Source organism: Crotalus tigris, unplaced genomic scaffold (genome assembly GCF_016545835.1).
Source record: "Crotalus tigris isolate CLP2741 ecotype Arizona unplaced genomic scaffold, ASM1654583v1 scf7180000018371.15429387391:27106975, whole genome shotgun sequence".
Taxonomy (NCBI): Eukaryota; Metazoa; Chordata; class Lepidosauria; order Squamata; family Viperidae; genus Crotalus; species Crotalus tigris.
Window position 1 is genome coordinate 18,270,711 of NW_024096970.1, and position 23,092 is coordinate 18,293,802.

Genomic DNA, 23,092 nt, shown 5'->3' on the forward strand with positions numbered 1-23,092 from the left:
AGTAATAAAGAAACATCTGGAACACTAATTAACCGGCCGGGACCGGTGACGCGGTCCATGAGCCGACTGCAGATGCCGGCAAAACCCATTTAAGTCATCATTGTTTACTGGCTCCTTAGCCCTGATGATGTTTGGAGTTTCCAAATGAAAGCTGGGCAGCTTTTAGTAAAGTATATTTTTATATTTATACTCTCCTGGTGTTCGTATTTTATTTGTACCATAGACATGCCCAGGAGTCGTATTTTTATACAAATTTTCCAGCATATATATATATATATATATATATATATATATATATATATATATAAACATTATATAATATTTTTATATATTTATATATTTTACGTTTTTTTCTTTCCTCTTACTGAAAAAATTGCAACAGCCATTATGTAGCACAAACAGGCAGAAAACCAGCAGAATGCATCCATGAACATCAACTAGCAGTAAGAAGACATGATTAAAATTCTTTAATTTTGCAACATATGGACAGACTTAACCATAATTTCAACTTGGAAATGATGACCATCCTAGACAAAGCCAAATCCAAAAATGCTAGAGAATTCCTGGAAGCTTGGCACTTTGACAAATCAGCCATCATAAGCGCATACACTAAAAATCTACATCTGTGCAAAAGAGACAATCAACAAGTTAAAAGAGAGCAAAAAGATGAAAATACCTTCCCCACCAGCAATCAGCATCTAGATGAGCACAGATCAATACCAAAATTAACATCAGACCAACAATCAAGAAATAAACATACCAATCAAAGAACTGCCAAACAAGCCAATAGTAAACAGCCCAACCAAAGAACCTCCAAGACCACTCCCACCAACACTGACAGGGCAAGCCACTAAAATAGAAATTGAGAGCAAACCCTACTCCTTACTAGCACTGATGACATTACCTAGTTTCGATAATGAAATGTCTGCAAGAAAACAACCAAGCTCAGAGAGAACCAAGGACCGCTTATTTCAAACCTGAACTACAAATATTCTCCTTTATTAATAATATTTCATAATAATATTGTGGAAGGTGTTTGTTCACTTTTGAGTTGAAAGAGAGAAATCCTTGAAAACTATTTCCTAGGTGCTTGAAGGGCATCATAAAGATATTAGTGTTATCAGAGATATTGATTAGTAATTGACATATAATTTGTATCCAGAATCATCAAACATTATTATTAAACTTTTCTTTAAGAGTGGTAGGTAAAATATAAGCACTTGGAGATTTAATTTATTCATTTAGTGCATTTATATGGACACTCACTAACTTTTGTAAGCTAGCTTACAAAAATTAATTCCATTTTGTTTTACTATTCTTATTTTACATACCCTTGGGCTTTATTTATTTATTTGAGATAAAGTTCTGACTGCATCTTATAAAAGATGGATGGGATATAGCCAACCGTTTTCAAAATAAATCATTACAAAGGAAAATGAAGAAAACAGCCTCATATTGTCAACAAAAGCAAGGCACAACAGCTGAAGTCCACAAGGTGGAAAACAATTATTCTCAGGCTACTCACAATTATTAGATATAATGAGTTAAGTTTGCTGACTCATAGGGGCAAAGAGACTTGAAACCTGGGCTGACATCATAACTGGAAATAGGCATGGGTTTGTTAAAAACAAGTCTTATTATTTTAACCTTATTTCATTTTTGATTATGTAATTCTAGTAGTGTATGGTTGTAATGCTATGGATACAATACAGCTTGACTGCAGCAAAGCATTTGACAAGGTATATCATGGTATTTAACACGGAAGCTAGTTAAATATTACCTACATGACATACCTTTAAGACTGTGCAAGTCCTTCAGAAGAGGTGCTTCAGAACGTTCAGGTATACATATAAATTACCTGCTTTCAAATCAGACTTCAGTATCTGGTTTAGACATTGCTCCAAAATTAGTTTTACTTTATGTATTATATCTATGTTTGTTGCAATAATGGGAATATTAGCTATTTCCTTGTCATGTATAGGTTTAAAGATGATTGTAAACTATATTACTAGAGCCTTCTCAGTCACCAGGATCACTGTCATCTACTTTTTCATTTCTAAAAATATTTTGGAACAAGCATTCTTGAAGCAGATCAGGATAAGACTATTGGGAAGATTATTAGACAAATAGCTTTACCTGCATAAGAAATCCCTACATTTATGCTTCAAGAAAGCAGCCTTTCTATTACACTGAAATGTGGAAACTAAAATTTACTTGGAAAATAAAAGATATTCTATTTTCTTTCATAAGATTCTTATGGATATGCATATTTAAAAATTGAATAAATGTATCATAAACAGAGTCCTTGCATTGCTTTTATTTTACAGTTGTTTCCTGACTGCATAACCGGATTTTATTTTTTTAAAAAAATAGTACAGCATAATATTTACCTTGTATAGTAAAGCTGTGAATAGAGATGATTGCCAGTGAACTTTCCAAAATAATCTATTGATATCTCTTAGTGAAATTCCACTGCATAAAATGCATGTTTTCAGAAGGAGACAGCTGGAAGAAAGCAATTATTTCTCCTGAAATTTTAGGAACACCTGTCTCTTTAAATAACGATTGAAAGAACTTATTCATTCAATGCAAGACTGCTTAAGTTCACCGAAATGTATATTTAACAGCAGATGAATCTTCTTGTCAACCTTTGAATACCAATATAACATTAAAAACAGGGGAAAAAAACCTACGTTGGAAAAAAAGTTTGTGTCACTTTCCTTCCTTTGATTCATGCATGCAGTAACTGAAAAGGTTGATCTTTCTCTGAGGGCATATCAGTGTTTTGGAAAGCTTTCCAGTTAAAGTTAAAAAAAAAAAAGATCCTTCTCAGTTGGTCACATAAAAAAAAAACATACTTTGTTGGCTACAGCTGCTATCTGGACCTTTTTAAAAGCAACACCCCACCCATCCCCCATGTATGCCCTGAGGCTGGCTTTTCATTATCAGAAATAAATCTAACTTTTCTTAAAGAGTTCCCCACTGTTTTATATCTAACAGAAAAGAGATCATCAATTTTTAATTATGTAATCATGTTACAGTGTACTTATTTCTGTCTGCTTCTGGTTTAAAATAGGGTCTTAATTTAATTATTTTAAACTGAAGGGGATATGGGAATCGTTTTTAGTTTGAAGAAATTTCTATTAATTTATTAATGAAATGATTGTTCCTCAACCTTTGGTACAGCATGTAGCGCTGGACAATAAATTTAATTTATAGCAAAACAAAATTGGTACACATGTAATAATTTACTCTGATGACTAGAAGTCAGAAATCAAACAAACACATTGGGAAAAAATAGCTTGATTATTTCTTCCTTGCAGTGTCAATATGTTGATTTTTCATGGAAGAATATAGAATATAGAAGAATATAGAAGGACATGTTAATGGCATATTTGTCATCTGAAGTTTGGAACACAGATATATGGTATTTCTACACAGAACAGAAGCATTCCCCTGATCCTTGACTATGTTATCTTCCTTGGTCAGTAGAAGCTGCACAAATATATGAGGCAAATGTTAGTGCTCCCTTTCAATAGCTTTCCATTCAATGGTCTTCTAATCTAATGCTATCCTACAGAGTTTCCTCCTATCCAGAATGTTATAATCACCTGCATAAAGGAGCTGAAAAGTTCTAGTCCTGCTTAGGTGTAAAAGCTGATGTGTGACCTTGGGCCAGTTCTTCTCTCTAGCCTTAGGAAGAAGACACTGGTAAACCACTTCCAAAAATCTTGCTAAGAAGACTTCAGGACTTCTCCATGCAGATGGCAGAACTCAACACTGATTCAAAATCTCTCTCTCTCTCTCTCTCTCTCTCTCTCTCTGTGTGTGTGTGTGTGTGTGTGTGTGTGTCTGTCTGTCTATCTATCTATCTTCTGATGTTATCTAGTTAAAGTAATGAAAAGTCTGCAAGAAAATAAGCAAGCTCAGAGAGCACCAAGGACCCCTTATTTTGCCATCTATTTATTATCTATCTCTGTCTACTTACCTATCTACCTATCTATCTGAAATACAATTAAAATCTGATGATACTTCACACATTATTGTCAAATACTTAATGCTATGTTAATATATTACTTATTTAGCACCTAAATACTATCCTAGCAAGATTCATCTGGAAAGATAGCTGGAAATTTATTCCCTATCTATTTTATTATTGTACAGCAATCCTTTAGAGCTGCTTTTTCTCATAAAAAGAAGATGCACCCAATACACCAGTCAGAAAGACATCAGCATGCTAAGATGTCCTTACCAGGCAATTAAAGACAAGTCTAAGCTTATTCTAAGTATCTCCTGTTGAAACAGTTAATTAGCATGATAAAATCCCATCTTGTGTCATGCTTATTGATGGTTCCCTTGTGGATATTTATGACAGAAAATAAATGGTAATTTACTTTTATGAATACTAAAGATAATTAAAAATACAAAAACTGATTTGACCTTATGCACAATTAGGTCCTTGTGCAATAAAACTCAAAAAGAAAAAAAAAGCCACTACAACAACACAGCTAACAATTGTAAAGAGATCAGAAGAACAGAAGAAAACACAACTCAATATTTTTTATTGGGCCATCTCTAATGCATAATATGAACAAAACAAAACAACATTCCATTATTATTAAACTTCAGTGCATTAGCATTGAAAATCTGTCTCCACAGATGCAAATCCGTGTAACTAAATTCCGTGAAACTGAATTTTGGAGCTTTTCTTTTTCTTTTTCTTTTGGTAGGAGTGATTTACAGGATAACTTTTGAATACCAACTCCTTGTGTATGTATCTGCTTAGTTGTAATTTAACTCAATTTCTGCTCTAAATTGTACTTTAGGCATCAAACTACTTAGTTTGATTTAAACATTTACCACTAAGTTATGATACTCAGTATTATGAAATCACAGGACATTGCACATAAGTATTTGCAAACATAAGACAAGTACTACTTCACTAAGAACTAAACTTTTTCAAAACTTAGATGTAACCCTAGATATGAGTGCATAGGACTGATATATACAATAGCAATTCTAAACATATATTGAATATATTTATTCATTTCAAAAGCAAAAAGCGATTTCAGTATTACGCAAATTTTCAAGGAATAAAGCTTTATATTATGCAATTCAAGTGTCTGGTATACAGACACAATCAGTAAAAATGAATTCTAGCTTTTTTTTTTTAAAAAAAAAAGTGATATTACCTTTAATGTATTCACATTTGTAGATTAATATTTTTTTTCCATTTGCAAAGCACACTTGTTTCAATTCTATTTCATTGTTTTCATTATATAACAAAAGAATAAATGAAGGAAAGCCAGCCATGTAGGGAAAGAAAAATCCAGAATCGCGTTCTGAAGGAACATAAACTACCAATACATAAAATGTCACATTCATATTACTCATTTTCTTCAAGTTATGAACAGAATAATGGAAATCAAAATTAGTACCTTACCTGTTGTCATGCACTGGAGCAACAACAGCCAGTGCTCTTGATGGCCATTGTAACAGAAATTTTGTTATGACTGTTATTCTTTTCTTTTTTATAAATGATGATTCTGGCTACTCTTTAATAGCACAGATCATATGTTACAATCTCAATTAATAAAGTGACTGCATTATCTGATACTAAAATCCCTTGCCTGAAGGTTATTTATGGCATATGCATTACTGAGTATGCCTTTTTCCTAATGTAGAGAAATGGGGAGAAAATGATCAAAGATCAAAATGGCAGCTGTTCTCTGAGGCTTTTCTAATATTTTCCCACAGTGAATTAAAAAATATTCATCTTAGCCATTTTATCTACACGTCAAAGGGGTTTTTTTTTAAACCAGATGAATATTGAATATACAATTAATATTTCAAGATTAGCCTCCCTCGTGTGAATCTATTTCTATTGAATAATGGAGACCAAGGGCATTCAACAATGAAACAAGTATGTCCATGGATCCAAGTGACTAAACAGACATATTTAAAAAAAATTCAAGCTGGCTGAAAAACAATACATGCAAGATGGTCCTTGACTTACAATCATTCATTTAATCACTGTTTGAAAAAAGTGGCTTATGAGTTTTTCCACACTTGAAACTACTGCAGCATCCCTGTGGTCACATTATCAAAATTTGAACCCTTGGGTAACTGGCATTTCTTTATGACAGTTGCAGTGTCCTGGCATCATGCGATCACCTTTTTCAATCTTCTGATAAGCAAAGTCAATGGGGAAGCCAGTTTCACTTAACAACCATGTAACTAACTTAACAAACCCAGTAATTCATTTAACAACTGTGGCAAGAAATGTCATAAAAATGGGGCAAAACTCACTTAGCAACTGTCTTGTTTAGCAAATATTGGGCTCAAATGTGTATATCAAGGACTATCTGTATAGAATCTTTGCATAGAAAGGACATTTAAATAAGTATGAATCATTTACACTATTTAATTACGAACAAAACATTTATGAAGATAGTTATTTGATCAAAATGTTTGATTGAAAGAGTATTTTGTCACGTTGCTTCGTACTTAAGTGAGGTGAACAGTCATACAAATCAAACAAATTGAATCGATCAATAAAAATAAAATCTTTTTTACATTTTTCAAACTTTTATTGGGGATTTTCATCTGAGGAAAAAAATTTGTTTCCAAATTTTAGTTTCAATCCCTATATTATAATAATAGTTTTCCTATTTCATACATATTCACATAATTTACACTTTCATGCTTCTAATGTCTACCAGAGCCTCCCAGACTATTGGTCTATAATTCCTAGAATACCTACCAAGCATGTTCGCTGTTAGTCTATTAAAATAGTACCCTAATCCAGCCTGTGGCAGGAACAAAAAACACTAATTTTAGTTTCAAACATACAGGTCAACTGCATCATATGGACAGAGTTAAAGGAACAGTAATCTTCTCTTCTTGTTGCTGAAATCAAAATGGCCACAACCGAAGTTTTAGAGCAGCTCTCCAAAACTGATGTTTTTTTTAAAGACTCCATCTCTGTGTTCTTTTTATCTTTCTTAGCATCCCACCAACACGATCATATGGAATGCAAAGGGTGCTGGGATGTATAAATCCATAAAGATTTGACAAAAATTGCATCACAATGGGGTTCTTTTAAAAAATTATTTCAATTTTGGGAAAGAGGACAGGAAAAAACAGGACTGCCAGACTCCCATCACTGTTTATAGTGGCCAGAAAAATTTCAAAAAGGAACATTGGATCATCTATGAATATGTATTATCAGAACACAGAATTATGTCAGCTGCCTAAAAAAAAAATGGCAGTCACAGAAATTTTATTTATTTCTTTATTCATATATTCAATTTCTATAGCTGCCCATCTCAAACATCTCTGGATGGCAAAAATAATCAAATAATTAAAAGGAATTACAATTTCCAATTGTGCAAATAGAATTCTTAATACATATCATTCAAGATGTTTGATTTAGTATAACGTATAATATAATGGAATCGTGTCTTGCTATCCACCCTTTTCATAACTAGAACGATGTGGAATTCTTCCATATCGTTCCAGTAAAATTAAGTGTGCAGAAATAAGCACAGAATTGCATCCTAAAGTCTTTTGTTAACTGTATTTTCTCTAATCTTAGCACTAGGCTACTAGGAGATTTCCATTATCCTGAAAATTCTTCCACTAATGGATAAAAATAAATAATATAGTAGTATAGAAGAAACTATGTAAATAATGTGTATTAATGTAGTTTCCGTTTTGTTTGGTTTATATAACTGTGTTTGTTTAGCATAAAAATACCAGATCTGCAGAAAGAGTGCCTTTGCAGCTTGCTTAAAAAATGGTTTTAGACATTCCTCATTATGTTTTGCTCTGCCATTTCTACATGGCACTTCATGCAATGTCTTTTTGGGCAATTCTAATACATGTAAATGAGAGTCTATCTTAGGAAAACAATTATACTGACCACAATAAAAACATTATATCATGGCTGGAATTGCATTATTTGCTGTTGCAGTTTCCCAATCCATGCAAAAGTTTTCCTAATACTAATTATTTCCTGTTGTGGTAATAGTAATTAATTACTATAAAATAGTAATTATTTCCTATGGTAATTACTGTAAAACTAGTAATTATTTTCCATGGCAATTCTTTTGCCTCAAATGGTGCCAGAGTCATGGAAAAATCTGAGGGTTTTTTTTATCATATTAAGTCCTAACTTCTATTGGTATTATAATTTTAATTTTTAAATACTAGTTTTATTCTGTTAGCAAACTTTCTTCAAAACTGTTTCCAAAAACCTTCACCTATCTGAAATAAAGATTCACTCAATTATGGTATTGCCCACCTAAGAACATGATTTGCTTCTTCTATATGTATATTTTTAAGTGACTATTTAAAAAAGTATCAGATGAAGCAGTCACCATTATGACCTAAATTATATACTTTTCAAAACAAAATTTATAGTAGAAAAGAGTATACAGTACCTGTGATTTCTATGCAGTATCAAGACTGCCTTTAAGAATATTTCCCAAGACAGCAGAAAGCTACTGAAATATGTTTTCAATTCTTCCTGTTCCCTGGACACTTTTCTGTGAAGCCAGGGAATAAAATAATTCATTTGCCCCTAGAGAAAATCTCTCTCAGACACATACATCACTTAGAAATAATACAAAATGCACACTATTTCAACATCTAGTAAGTTCTTGTTACCAATACATTTTTAATGAAAAGAAGGAATAGTTTATAAAACATCAAATAAATACTGTTAATTTCTTTTAAATAGACATATATAGAAAGAACAAAATGAAACTTGAGGGAAAACTTACTGGCGTTACAGTTTATCCTGATACAGTCTAGATGGGGAAAAATAAATGAAAGATGAAATTGCATCCTTCAAGGTAACAGCTGCAGACATCCAAAAACAATCAGTCCACCCTTCCGGGGACAGACACACGCAAAAAAATGTGGCCATTTTATAATTATGTACATTCTATAGAAGTACAGGACTGTCTCTGTACTTATATACTACAAAAGTCTCAGATCCATAAACTATTCCCATTTCCCTGCTTCTGTTTACGTGTCTGTTTGTGTGTGTGTGTGTGTGTGTGTGTGTGTCTCTGTGTGTGTGTGTGTGTGTCAGTGTACACATGTGAGACTGCTTGCAGAAAAGAATTATAAATTATATACCTTTCCTGTTTTTAAGAAAAAAATGTTATTTTGAAAAATAGTTAAGTGATTGTAATCAAAATCTAGGTAACATAGTTTACATGTTATTAAAGCACAGGCATTTTCCCATAAGATGCAAGGCTTTCTCCCAAATGGTATGTATTTTTAGTCCTTTTAGAATATTTTTATACATTTGGATGCTTAAAAACAAATTCTACAATGTTTCATTTGAATGGTTAGTGTATCTATATAAATGCATTCCTGGATTTAGCTTGTAAATATTTAGTAATGCAATATTTAGCCCTTTCAATGTGTACTCATTTCCTGTGCAATAACTTAAAATGTTTTGCAGAAAAAATGTATATTGCCAAAACTTTTCATGCTGCAGAAAGGGATAACATATTGCTCCTTGTCACCATAAAATGGCCACTTGCAAACTGCTAACCGCACGAACGCCCAGCCCAGATTTCTGCATTTTGGAGGGTTCATATTTTTTATTGGTTGGAGAGAGTTGATACAAAAACAGCCAGCCAGCCCTTCAGAGCCCTGTTTCACCTTGCTGCCTGAATATTAGAATTAAATGAAGCATCTACAACATTCTGGAAGAAGATGAAATAGGCAGTGCAGTGGCAGATCTGATTATCTTTGACAACCCCCTGCGCTTCACTCATATGTTTCAGAAACTACAAGTGGGAGAAACCATAAACAATTAAAAAAGACTACAGTGACACATGTATTTATTTGTGCCTGTTAAATATTCATTAATATCCTAACAAAAAAGTAGAATTTCAGCTGAGTTATTTTGATCACTCATAGAGTCTTCTGAGCAAAACATAAGCTTCAAATACTTGATCACAAGATTAGAAGCATGATACCTACATTAATTCTTAGATTGACAACATATTATTTGAAAAAAGTGTTGCAACATGTAGCCTATGTAAACCTGTGACAAACTGTTCCTCACAGTTAATGCTAAGATCCACTTCTCCATATATTCAACAATATCATGTTAAAAAGATTCCACTGTTCATTGGCCAAAAAGCTGGTCAATCAAGGTTGACCTCTGGCTCAACTAAAATATTTAAAGCTATCTATGCTAAATTTAGAGGTATTTTTCCCAAATAAAATTAGAAAAGGAACATGTCTAATTAATATCATAAAATTAATATTTATAAAAGAGGGGCAGTAAACAAAAAAAAACTGAGTGATTGGGAAAAAGAAAATATCCAGAAGTAATGATGCCACAGAGTGTATTTTCCAGCATATCTTCTCTTAAGAAAATATGGGTTTGGTTTCGTGCGATTAGGTTTGTCATGTGTCGTCAACCGCAACAGAAAAGTGGGAGCAAACAGCCCTTGAGCATTTAGTACGATCACCATACAGGAGTGGCTATATCCCTTTTTTAGATGTGTGCTGGTAAGTGCAATAAGGGAAAAAGATTTCCCGATACTGAGTGCCAAGAGGATTTAAAGAAGGAGAGAGAGAGAATGACAAAACACTAGAAATCTTATCTGAAAAACTGATTATACTTGAGAGATGTAAAATAGAATGTAGATTGGATTATATTCTCTTTTAGGTTTCATCCCTAATGTAGATGGTAAATGTATTTACATTTTAGAAGCTTAGACTGTCACAATTCTGAGATACTTAAAGCTTTATCCTACTTCTGAACACCTACATTTATAAACCCAGTCCTTGGGATTTGCTTATCATTAATTTTTACTGGCATTTTTAATATTTGTTTTTATGTGAGCAAACTCATCTTCTGTGGGGTTCTGCAACTGATTAACCCTGGGATTCAGGTATTGTTAATCCCAAGAAAAGATTGTGAGAGTGCAGTTGTAGCTTTAGGATTACCACCAATGCTACAACCAGGTTTTCTCATAGTATCTATGGCTCGCTCTCCACACTCCTATTTACCATCTACATTAGGGATGACACTGTGCCCACCCCATTGCCGGCAATGGGGAAAAAGCTCCGATACGTCACACGACGTCACATGACGTCGTGAGTTTGACATGTCTGATCTACATGAAGCTGCTAGATGAGGTCATCTGTTATCAAGGAATATGCTGATGATACTCAGATTTATATCTCTACCCTGGCTGATCAAGTGGTGCCATGGAGCATCTGTCTTGACATTTGTAGCCTTTGGGGTGTTGGATAGGATAGAATAAGCTTTTGTTCAATTATGAGAAAGCCGAATAGTTCTGGGATTTAGGACTTCTGGGGACTCCGTCTCTTGTTCTAGGTGGGATTACAGTGTATTACACACACTTTAGTGTGAGGAATAGGTGGCAGCCTTAGCCAAGAGAACTTTTACACAACTTTGTGTGGTACACTTTGTTAAACTAAGAGGCTCTGTTCATAGTTTTCATGCCTTAGTCACCTCCCAAGTGAACTACCGTAATACAGTTTATATGGGTCTGCCCTTAAAGAACATTTGGAAGCTGCAGCTGATTGAAAATTGCAGTGTGGGCGATTAAAAGTCTTTCTCTGTCCCTTCATTTTACTTCTTTGCTTCATGAGCTGCCTTGATTACCAGTATTCTTCTAAATGAAATTGAAGGTGTTTATGGTCACTTATCAATCCCTTCATGGAATGGGACCAGGTTATCTATCTACCTCCCCTATCACTTCTATCTTAGATGCAGAAGGAGAAGCAAACTATGGATCACATGAATCAAGGAATACTTTCATACAGGATCCAGGATTTTCTATCTTGGTGCCTGATCTTTGGAACATCATTCCCCAAGAGAATTAGATTAGAATATATCAGCCTTTCACGAGACACTGAAGACATGTTTAAGTTTCTGAGCATGGGAGCTGAATTATTGGTTAGAACCCGTGAGATAGTTAATCTTGCTGCCTGTTGTGTATCTTATTTTCTTGTTGTTTTTGTATTTTAACTTGTTGGCCACTTAAAATCACCATTTGGTTATGTAAATTAAATAAGTAAACAGATATATGATCAATCAATAGCTGGATGCTTATTTGGCCCTGTCTGCCTACTACAAAACAATCAATAAGGGATGGAGACATTGAGTGACTTTTAAAGATGAGACTTTGACATAGTGCAGTTCCAATCTGATAAAGAAGAAGACTGAGAAGGAGAAGCACTGGTTTAGTGTGATTGGCCATGTTCTAACTCTTAGCATATGCTAGTCATGGATGGGACTGTGACTCATTGAATTTTCTCTCTCTATCTCTTTGTTTCTCTGTCTCTCTGTCTTTCTCTCTGCCTGTCTCTCTGTCTGTCTCTCTCTCTGCTCTCTCTGTCTCTCTCTTTCTTTCCTCTCTATCTTCTCAACAGTAGTGTTAGAAATATCACATAAAGGCTTATAATTTTTCCAGAGCTTAATGTGTTGCCAGAGAATATGATCTTCGAACTATCCCTCAAGAAAAAATTACAGTTTTCTTAAAGAAGTAGTCTTAACATATGAGAGTCTCTTCCCTCCCTCCTTCCTCAGTCAAATCAACCACATTCTCCTTGCTGATTATTTTTTGCTAAATAGAGCTGTAATGGAAAGAGGGATATCGCAGCCCTTGCAGGTTTTTCTGTACACTCTGTTCGAAGGGCTGTTTGCTGTGCGGGCCGCAGGCTTCAGGCCTTTGAAGGGTTGAATACCATCTTTTGATATACCATGACTGATGGGACATAAAGAAGTTTTTACAACGTTGATACACAGTATGAAAAAGATCACAGAAAAAAAGATTAGAAACATGAAAGGAAATTAAGAAGAAAAGCTGAGGGGGAGGGCAAGCAAAATAATGTTTGCTACCATTCAAAACAGACTTTGCCATTATGCATTTCTGGCAAGAAAAAATGGTCCAGATTCCCATTGTAAAGTACTCTAAATCAACAATATCTTTATAAATTGCTATTTTCATCAGATGTTATCAAATGTAGAATTTTTACTGATAAGCAAGGCTTAGATGTTGGCTCACTTAATGCAATAACATTTCAGAACTCACATTGTCATTAAGATTTGAAGAAATCTTTCCTGGACTCCTTCAACTTGAAATGAATTTCTAAAACAATATTTTATATTTGACTTCTATGTCATACTTTTGGGAAGGGAAGGGTAAGTTCACTTCTGAAAAGATTTCACACCTTTCTTGCTTCATAACTAACCTTCTGTTCTGAAATATACATGCCTGCAATAAAGTTGTAGAGATACTGCAGTGACTCCATGCAAAGCATAGCTGATGTGATATTTGGGCTTACTAAAATTTCTTTTGCTTACTAAAGGGCAGATAGGACTTCATTTTGGGGCCTAACATGAGTCATAAATCTTTAAAAAAAACCATGTTAGACTTATTACCTGCATTTCAAATAAGTAATTGTTTATGAAAAAGCTTAAATAATAGTTCCCAGAGAATATGTATATGATACATGTCCTAGAGGGAAGAAAAATGTCTCTGCTAAAGGGAACATTCTTTATCTTATGTGGTTACTAATGCTAGATACAAATAATCATTTCAGAATTGATAGAAACTGTTCGAGAAATAGTCAAACTGTTTTCTTATGGGCTCTACTATTCATTCGTTCATTCATTTCCTACCTTTATTATTTTTACAAATAACTCAAGGCAGTGAACATATCCATATATCTTCCTCTCCTATTTTCTCCACAACAACCACCTTGTGAATGGGTTGGGCTGAGAGATAATGGTTGGTCTGAAGTCACCCAGGTGGCTTCCATGGCTAAGACAGGACTTGAACTCATGGTCTCCTGCTTTCTAGCCTGGTGCCTTAACCTCTAGATCAAACAATCCCTTGTGCATCTGGTTGTAGGAAAGTTTTTAAATAAGACTTTCCTGCTCATATTCCAGTTCTGCTCTTCCATTGTAACATATAAATGAGTGGAATAATATAAAAGTTTTTCCAAGCAATGTATGATACATACTTGGAAGGTCATGGGCCTCAAAGCACCCCATCTTGATATTTTGTACTTAGATGTTTTGGAAAATCAGAGGTACTAAGTCATAAATCCAACATCAGAAAAGCTGACAGAAATTCTGAGGCTATAACACAGTTTTTCAAGTAAACACTGCAGAATGTGAAGCAGTAACACCAGCTAGAACTCTTGGTTTCTTTTTAAAGCAGAGAACTACAAGAGAACAAAAGGTGAACATTTTAGCCTTTTGGAATATTAACTATATCATGTCTCACTGTCTCTTCTTTATAGTGATCCATTTTTGAGCAGCAAATAAAACCATTTATTTTGCAGGAAACTAATTCTATGAAATTCCTCAAATTAAAATCTTGAAGGTAAAAAATAACCAATTGAAACAATATTGTACCAGAGGAAAGAGAAGAGATCTCTATCCCAAATTCTTCCATTCCCCTTGAGTTAAGAACACTGAATGAAAAGATAACAACTCTATCTAAGAGGTCTAACAGAAATGCATTTCTATTGGACTTTCTGAAGACAGGACTGGGCAAAAGAAGATTTCTGGATATTTCCTCAAATGAATTAACTTATATTTATTTATAAGTTACTTTCTGTTGGTGATTTTTTGAAATGGGCACATTTTTAAGCCTGAAATTAAAGATTAATCTTGTTCTTAATCTCAGAGGGCAGCATAGATGACACCCGTATGTTTGATATATAAAATCCTAGCTTGTTAAAAGATAGCAATTTCACCTATAGCTCTATCATTGCCATCATAACTTATTTTTGACTATTTTGAATAGTAGCAGAGAGGCTGGTTCAATGAGGATGTGGTTGATCAAAAGATGGACCAAACAGCATGTCTTATACAAAACTAACCAGTTTAAGAACAAGAAAGGAAGCTTTAAAAAAGACTTAAAAACAAAACACATTATCCATAACCAGGAAGCAACATAAAATCTGCATGCAGGGATGGCTGGAGAAGTTCTCCATGATTAATATTGTTACAAAAAATACTTTAGCAGAGTTATAATTCAACTCAACCAGATCAAAGGTGGGGGAGGATGGAAGGGAGACAGACAAGAAAACAAAACAAGCTGAAATTAAAAGCCAAGTGATTGGGGGGGGGGACTTTGCCACAATACCTAGATTGACCATGAGTTTAACCCGGCCTCCATCTAGCTCAAGCCGTAATGTATCAGCTGAATCACGTGATGTTGTGGCCATCAGTAGACCATATGCACGCTGGGACATGAAGCGGAAGGACACATCCTCAGCCTCTGTATGCATGACCATAGGCATAACAATTTTCATATACATGCTGCCATCATAACTCAGGACAGAGGCCTCTGAAGAAAAGAAAAAGATCAATACAACAAATTACAATAATGTTAGGCATTTCAAATCTTGGAGGATTACTAATTATTTAATACTTTTAGATACATTATTTAATTATTGCATGAAAGTGATTCAGATTTTCAGCATTATTATTTCATTGTATTATTCAAATAACAAAAGTTCCCTGGGTATTGTATATTCAGTTGAAAATATTAAGAGTAAAATTACCTCAGAACAGTAGAAAAATAACAGTATAAAATTTTATTAGAGAAAAGGTAATACCAGTGACTACATGGCAATCAATACAGAAACATAATGTAATTCCCCTTGAAGCAATCTACATTGTTTTATTGGCAGAATTCCTTGAAAAGGGCATCACATTAAGATCTTAGTAACATGATACATTAACTTGAGTAGAGAATGTTTTCAGATATCATGGTTTCATAATATTTATTTATGTAGCAATTGCTAACTTTATTTTAATTGATTAATTGACTAATTGGCATATTTATATCAACTATAAGTTTAGACATTTTCAAAGCATAGTTTAATGTAAAGTATATTCAAAACGTGTACCCAGAACAACTTGTTAAATCTGACCAATTCAAACAGTGATACTTAGTATATTAAGCTTAAATATGCAAACATACTCTTTGCCTAACTTTCCACTTGCACATCCAGCGATAAATGAAGATGGAGAGTCAAGACTGCTAACCTACTCTGTCAGAGACAGTGGAACCATTTCCACAGTACAACAATCTGCAATTCAACAACTATCTATAATTCAACTCAAGTTCAGTTCTTTACTGATCAGTTGGAGCATCATTTTGTTTGTTTAGTCATGATAATGATCAAACCAAGACAACATTCAAGTTCATTGTTTCCTTATAATTAGGTGGCAAGAATCAAATAAGGTACCCAATTCTAATAATTCATATTTGGAAGCATTTATGAAGATCCATGTCCTCTTAGAAGTCCATAATGTTGGGAAAAGTGGAACAAAAAAGTACAACCAGCAGCAAAGTGGACTCAAACACAACAATAACAGATGGATTGGTAGGAGGACTAAAAATCCAGGCTAGAAACAGATAACCCTTCAGAATAGTAATAGTAGTAGTAGTAGTAGTAGTAGTAGTAGTATATATATATTAGTAATAGCATTAAAAATGTGAACCCTGGGTATATCCATATTTGAAATAAGAGTGAACACCAGGGAAGTTAAAACTATAAAAAGTTCAAGTAAAAGTTTGGCGTTTCTTAATTAAACTTTTTATAGTTTTAACTTCCCTGGTGTTCACTCTTATTTCATATATATATATACATAGTGAAAACTGAAGGAATCAAGATGCACCACGAAAATAACATTAAGATGGGTATCCTTTAAGCTGACAACATCAAGCACACTGAAGTCAAGAAAAAGATTAGAGGTGAATACATCAAGAGAGTGAAGAAGATCTTAAAGTCTAAACTCAATGGAGGAAATACCATAAAGGCAATCAACACCTGGGCAATTCCAGCTATTAGATATACAGCAGGAATGGTGGACTGGATTCAAGCAGAACTAAAAGCAATGGATAGGAAGACCAGAAAAATAATGACAATGAATCATGCCCTTCATCCACACAGTGACATTGACAGACTTTATCTACCAAAGCAAATAGGTGGACGTGGAATGCTACAAGTACATCAGATGGTTGAAGAAGAAAAAATGGCTTTGGAAGAATATCTGAAGAACAATGATGAAGATGCACTGAAATTAGTATATCAGGAAGGCTTACTGACTACTGGAGAGACCAAACTGGCCTACAAGAAAGACCAAATGAAGAACAGAATAGAGTCATGGGAAGACAAACCAATACATGGCCAGTACATTAAAACAAATAGCTGGGAAAGCAGATAATAACAAGACCTGGCAATGGCTAAAAGCAGGAAAATTGAAGAAAGAGACTGAAGGACTAATTCTAGCTGCACAAGACCAAGCCTTAAGGACAAATGCATATAAAGTCAAAATTGAGAAGACAGCAACAGACAGTAAGTGCTGCCTAAGCAAAGAAGCTGAAGAAAGAGTAAACCACCTGGTAAGCTGCTGCAAGAAGATCGCACAGACTGACTACAAGCACCGGCATGACAAAGTACAACAATGGTGCATTGGAAGATCTGCAAGAAATATCATTTGCCTGTAAGCAAGAACTGGTGGAATCATAAAATAGAGAAAGTCATAGAAAATGATAAAATTAAACTGCTCTGGGACTTCAGAATTCAAACAGACAAGCACCTGCAACATAACACCCTGGACTTAATAATTGTCTATAAGAAAGACAAAAAAGTCTGGATAGTGGCTGTGGCAGTGCCTGGAGACAGCAGAATAGATGAGAAAGAACTGGAGAAGTTAATAAAATACAAAGACCTACATAGAAATAGAAAGACTGTGGCAAAAGCAAGCAAGGGTAGTACCAATAGTAATAGGTGCCTTGGGTGCAATCCCAAAACAACTGGAGCACCACTTGAACACCATTGGCATTGACAAATGTGCCATTAGTCAATTGCAAAAGGTGGCCTTACTAGGAACTGCTTCCATCCTGCGACGATATCTATAATACCATCAAATATCCACATCTGCCTATCCCTGGTCCTTGGTAAGGACTTGATAGGTAGACAAAATGCCAAATCCTGTCTGATCATCTGGCTGACTGTGCGATGATCCATAATAATGATAATGATAACTAGTAGTAATAGTAGTAGTAGTAGTAGTAGTTGGGAGGGACCTTGGAGGTCATCTAGTCCAACTCCCTGCTCAGGCAGGAAACCCTATACCATTTCAGACAAATCTCTTCTTAAAAACTTCCAGTGTTGGATCATTCACAACTTCCAGAGGCAGGTTGTTCCACTGATTAAATTTTCCAACTGTCAGGAAATTTCTCCTTAGTTCTAGGTTGCTTTTCTCTTTGGTTAGTTTCCATCCATTGCTTCTTGTCCTGCCTTGAGGTGCTTTGGAGAATAGCTTGACTCCCTCTTCTTTGTGGCAACCCCTAAGATATTGGAACACTGCTATCAAGGAACATCCTGCAGATGTTATGTCATGTAATTGCCTATTGTTGACACCAACTTGATAGCAATAAAGTAATCAGGGTGGATAGGATGCAGGATCAGATTTCTTGACATGTGAGTGTTATTCCAGGTTGTTGGAAAAGCTATGTTCCAGTTGTGGTAAACAAAGTGCAGTAAGTTTAATAATGCTACTTCCAGATGCTGGTGGAACCCAATGTTCTCATATTAGACATAAACTTATTTGTTGCATGTACTGAATAGAAACACAGAGACCTACTTGGTTTTGCTTTGGATTCTATTAGACTGTGCAGTTAAGCATGAAATGGCACTTTCTGACACCTTTAGTTCAAATGTGACTTGCATGAAATAGTTTCTGTGCTAGTGTGTGCATATGCATACATTGCTGATAAGTGTCAGAGTTAGCAAAGGGAATGTTGTCAGAGAATAAATGAATTAACCTGCATAAGAGGGATCAAATAATTCCCTTCTTTAGGTACAATAGGATATATTGCATGGTAGAAGCATTTTGTAATCAGCAAGAACTTTGGAAATATTGGCTTTTCCTTAAAGAGAAAAACAATACAAATAGCATTAGAAACTTAGGACTAATTTCAGAGAATCCAGAGAAATCCAAATGATATAAGCTTACCCAATTGGTGCCCCCCACAGATGTGCTGAAATTGCAAATCAATTCCAAAAGTTCCCAATTATTATGAAATATATGAAGGCTGATATAAATTTATATAATAGAAAATAAGCAACTTGAAATAATAAATCCAGTATAGGTTCCTTTCACGTTTTCCTCTCTAAAATGTTAAGACAGTCTGAATATGACCCACAGTTATCTTCACCACACTTCTTAACCACAATGAGAACAAAGAACAAACTGCAGCAGGTCCTGCATTATCAGCCATAATATACACACAAACAAAAACACACAACCACACACCTCAACCCATTTTACATGAAAGAGAAAGTAAATTACTTCCTTCAGCTTGCATTTATTTTTTTGTCTGTCTGGAAAAGAAAAATCCAAGCATTTCCTAGAGTTTCCTTAAATCATGAAACTACTTTTCCACAAACTTCACAGAAAGTTTGTAACAACTTCAGGCATACCAAAGTGAACTGGAAATTCAGTTATACTAGGCTGTGAAACTGTAAAAAGGACACGTGATCTCAGGGGAATTGAACAAGACCTTGATGTGGAACTGTCCATGGATCGGGATTGGTTTCCTTGATCTACTCAACTGCAGTTTATTATGCTAAACCTGGTTTTCCTATAGAAGTGAAGAGCTCAATAGCATTTGGGATGGGACATTATCTCCTTCAAAGTTCGATCACTTTGACCCTTGCCCTCTCTCTCCATCCTGCACAATTAATTTAGATTAACATTTCTTTACTCTTTTGAACTGTGCAAACAGATGGGATTTTTGCGTCTTGCAGATTTTGTAGCTCCTTCTATTCTTCCTTCCTTCCCTCCTTCCTTCCTCCCTCCCAAGGTTGGGAGATAGGCATGGCACTCGGAAGATGCTTTTTTCCCCCACTTTCCTATTGGTCAGTGACAGAATGCATAGATTGCCTTGAATGTTGATCATTTTAATTTTAAGGTAAACAATAATAAAAACAATTGTGTATCAGCTTGAAATTGCTTACAAGGATAAGGAAAGGTATGATTTAAATGAATCTTCCCAAAATTTTTAAAATTTAATGACACAGTGATCAATAGACAACTAAGAAAGACAAAAACATTACCAGAAACTACACACACAAACAAAGAAAAAACACTTGGTGTTAGGGTTAGGTCAGCATGAACTCAAACAATTGGACATTGCCAAAAAATTTGGACTGCTTAGGTATGGTTAAGAGTGCACTGATTTTTCTAGGCTCCCCTATCTACGTTTCCTGATAAAATGCCTGGGAAAATCCCATTCAAGTAAAATTCCAATTAAGTTAGGGTTAACTCACCATGAACGCAAAGAGTAAAAGGGATATCGCCAACAAATTTGGAGTGTTTGGGTATGGTTAGGAGACCAATGACTTTTCTAGCTACCCTATCTATGTTTCCTGGTAAAATACATCGGAAAATCCCATTGGAGGAAAATTCCAACTTAGGGTTAGGTTTAGGTCACCATAAACTCGTAGAGCAAAATGGACATTGCCACCAAACCCGGAGTGCTTGGGTATAGTTAGGAGGGCACTGACTATTCTAGGCTGCCCTATCTATGTTTCCTGGTAAAATACATTGGAAAATCCCATAAAAGGAAAATTCCACTTAGGGTTAGGGTGAGGTCAGCATGAACTTGCACAGCAAAATGGACATCATCAACAAACCCAGAGTGCTTGGGTATCATTAGGAATGCATTAACATATCTAGTCTGAACTATCTATTTTTCCTGGTAAAATACATGGAAAAATCCCATTAGAAGAAAATTCGACTTAGGGTTAGGTATAGGTCAACATTAACTCGTAGAGCAAAATTGACATCACCAACAAACTCGAAGTACTTGGGTATGGTAAGGAGGGGACTGACTTTTCTAGGCTGCCCTACCTATGTTTCCTGGCAAATACATCTGAAAATCCCATTGGGAGGAAATTCCACTTAGGGTTAGGGTTAGGTCACCATGAACCCGTACAGCAAAATGGACATCGCCAACAAACACAGAGTGCTTGGGTATGGTTAGGAGGGCACTGACTATTCTAGGCAGCCCTATCTATATTTCATGGTGAAATACATCTGAAAATCCCATTGGGGAGAAATTCCACTTAGGGTTAGGGTTAGGTCACCATGAACTCATACAACAAAATAGACATCACCAACAAACCCGGAGTGCGTGGCTATGGTTAGGAGGGCATTGACCTTTCTAGGCTACCCTATGTTTCCTGGTAAAATGCATGGGAAAATCCTAATGGAAGAAAATTCCACTTAGGGTTAGGATTAGGTCACCATGAACACACACAACAAAATGGACAACTCCAACAACCCGCTTGGGTATGGTTAGGAGGGCACAGACTTTTCTAGGCTACCCTATGTTTCATGGTAAAATAAATGGGAAAAACCCATTGGAGGAAAATTCCACTTAGGGTTAGGGTTAGGTCACTAAGAATTCGTAGAGCAAAATTAACATCACCAACAAACTCGGAGTACTTGGCTATGGTAAGGAGGGCACTTACTTTTCTAGGCTGCCCTACCTAAGTAGCCTGGTAAAATACATGGGAAAATCCCATTGGAGGAAAATTCCACTTAGGGTTAGGTCACCATGAACACGTACAACAAAATAGACATCGCCACAAACCCGGAGTGCTTGGGTATGGTTAGGAGGGCACTGACATGTCTAGGCTGCCCTACCTATATTTCCTGGTAAATACATCTGAAAATTCCATTACAGGAAAATTCCACTTAGGGTTAGGGTTAGGTCACCATGAATTCGTATAACAAAATAGACATCGCCAAGAAACCCGGAGTGCTTGGGTATGGTTAGGAGGGCACTGACCTTTCTCGGCTGCCCCATCTATGTTTCCTGGTAAAATACATGGGAAAATCCCAATAGAGGAAAGTTCCACTTACGGTTAGGGTTAGGTCAACATTAACTCGTAAAGCAAAACTGACATCACCAACAAACTTTTCTAGGCTGCCCTACCTATGTTTCCTGGTAAATACGTCTGAAAATCCCATTGCGGGGAAAATCCACTTAGGATTAGGGTTAGCTCACCATGAACTCGTACATCAAAATGGACATCGCCAACAAACCCCATTACGTATCGTTAGGAGAGCACTGACGTTTTTAGGCTAGCCTATCTTTTTCATGGTAAAATAAATGGGAAAAACCCATTGGAGGAAAATTCCACTTAGAGTTAGGGTTAGGTCACTATGAATTCGTAGAGCAAAATTAACATCAACCAACAAACTGGGAGTACTTCGGATATGGTAAGGAGGGCACTGACATTTTCTAGGCTGCCCTACCTATTTTCCTAGTAAATACATCTGAAAATCCCATTGGAGGAAAATTCCACTTAGAGTTAGGGTTAGGTCACCATGAACTCGTACAGCTAAATGGACATCGCAAACAACCTCGAAGTGGTTGGTTATGGTTAGGAGGGAACTGACTTTTTTAGGCTACCCTATGTTTCCTGGTAAAATACATGGGAAAATCCTATGAGAAGAAAATTCCAATTAGGGTTAGGATTAGGTCACGAGGAACTCATACAACAAAATGGACATCGGCAATAAACACACTTAGGTATGGTTAGGAGGGCATTGACGTTTACAGGCTACCCTTATTTTTCATGGTAAAATAAATGGGAAAAGCTCACTGGAGAAAAATTCCACTTAGTGTTAGGGTTAGGTCACTATGAATTCGTAGAGCAAAATTAACATCACCAACAAACGGAGTACTTGGATATGGTAAGGAGGGCACTGACCTTTCCAGGCTGCCCTATCTATTTTTCATGGTAAATACATCTGAAAATCCCATTGAAGAAAAATTCCACTTAGGGTTAGGGTTAGGTCACTATGAATTTGTACAACAAAATACAAATCGCCAACAAACTCGGAGTGCTTGGTATGGTTTGGACGGCACTGACCTTTCTCGGTTGCCCCCATCTATGTTTCCTGGTAAAATACATGGCAAAATCCCATTAGAGGAAAATTCCACTTAAGGGTAGGATTAGGTAAACATTAACTCGT

General features: G+C 35.4%; 1 protein-coding gene across 39 annotated transcripts in view; it reads right to left on the bottom strand.

Annotated features, from left to right (window-relative positions):
- Positions 1-23,092, bottom strand: part of NRXN3 (neurexin 3) — a 1,348,849-nt gene that overhangs the window by 867,390 nt on the left and 458,367 nt on the right. For 30 of the 39 annotated variants that reach the window (XM_039351578.1, XM_039351597.1, XM_039351579.1 and 27 more), the window contains 2 exons: positions 15,168-15,371; positions 8,787-8,813 (listed from right to left, as the gene is read on the bottom strand). In XM_039351578.1, the coding sequence (XP_039207512.1) occupies positions 8,787-8,813; positions 15,168-15,371 (231 nt within the window). The remainder of the gene's footprint in view (positions 1-8,786; positions 8,814-15,167; positions 15,372-23,092) is intronic. The other 9 variants (XM_039351582.1, XM_039351588.1, XM_039351587.1 and 6 more) reach the window with 1 other exon arrangement.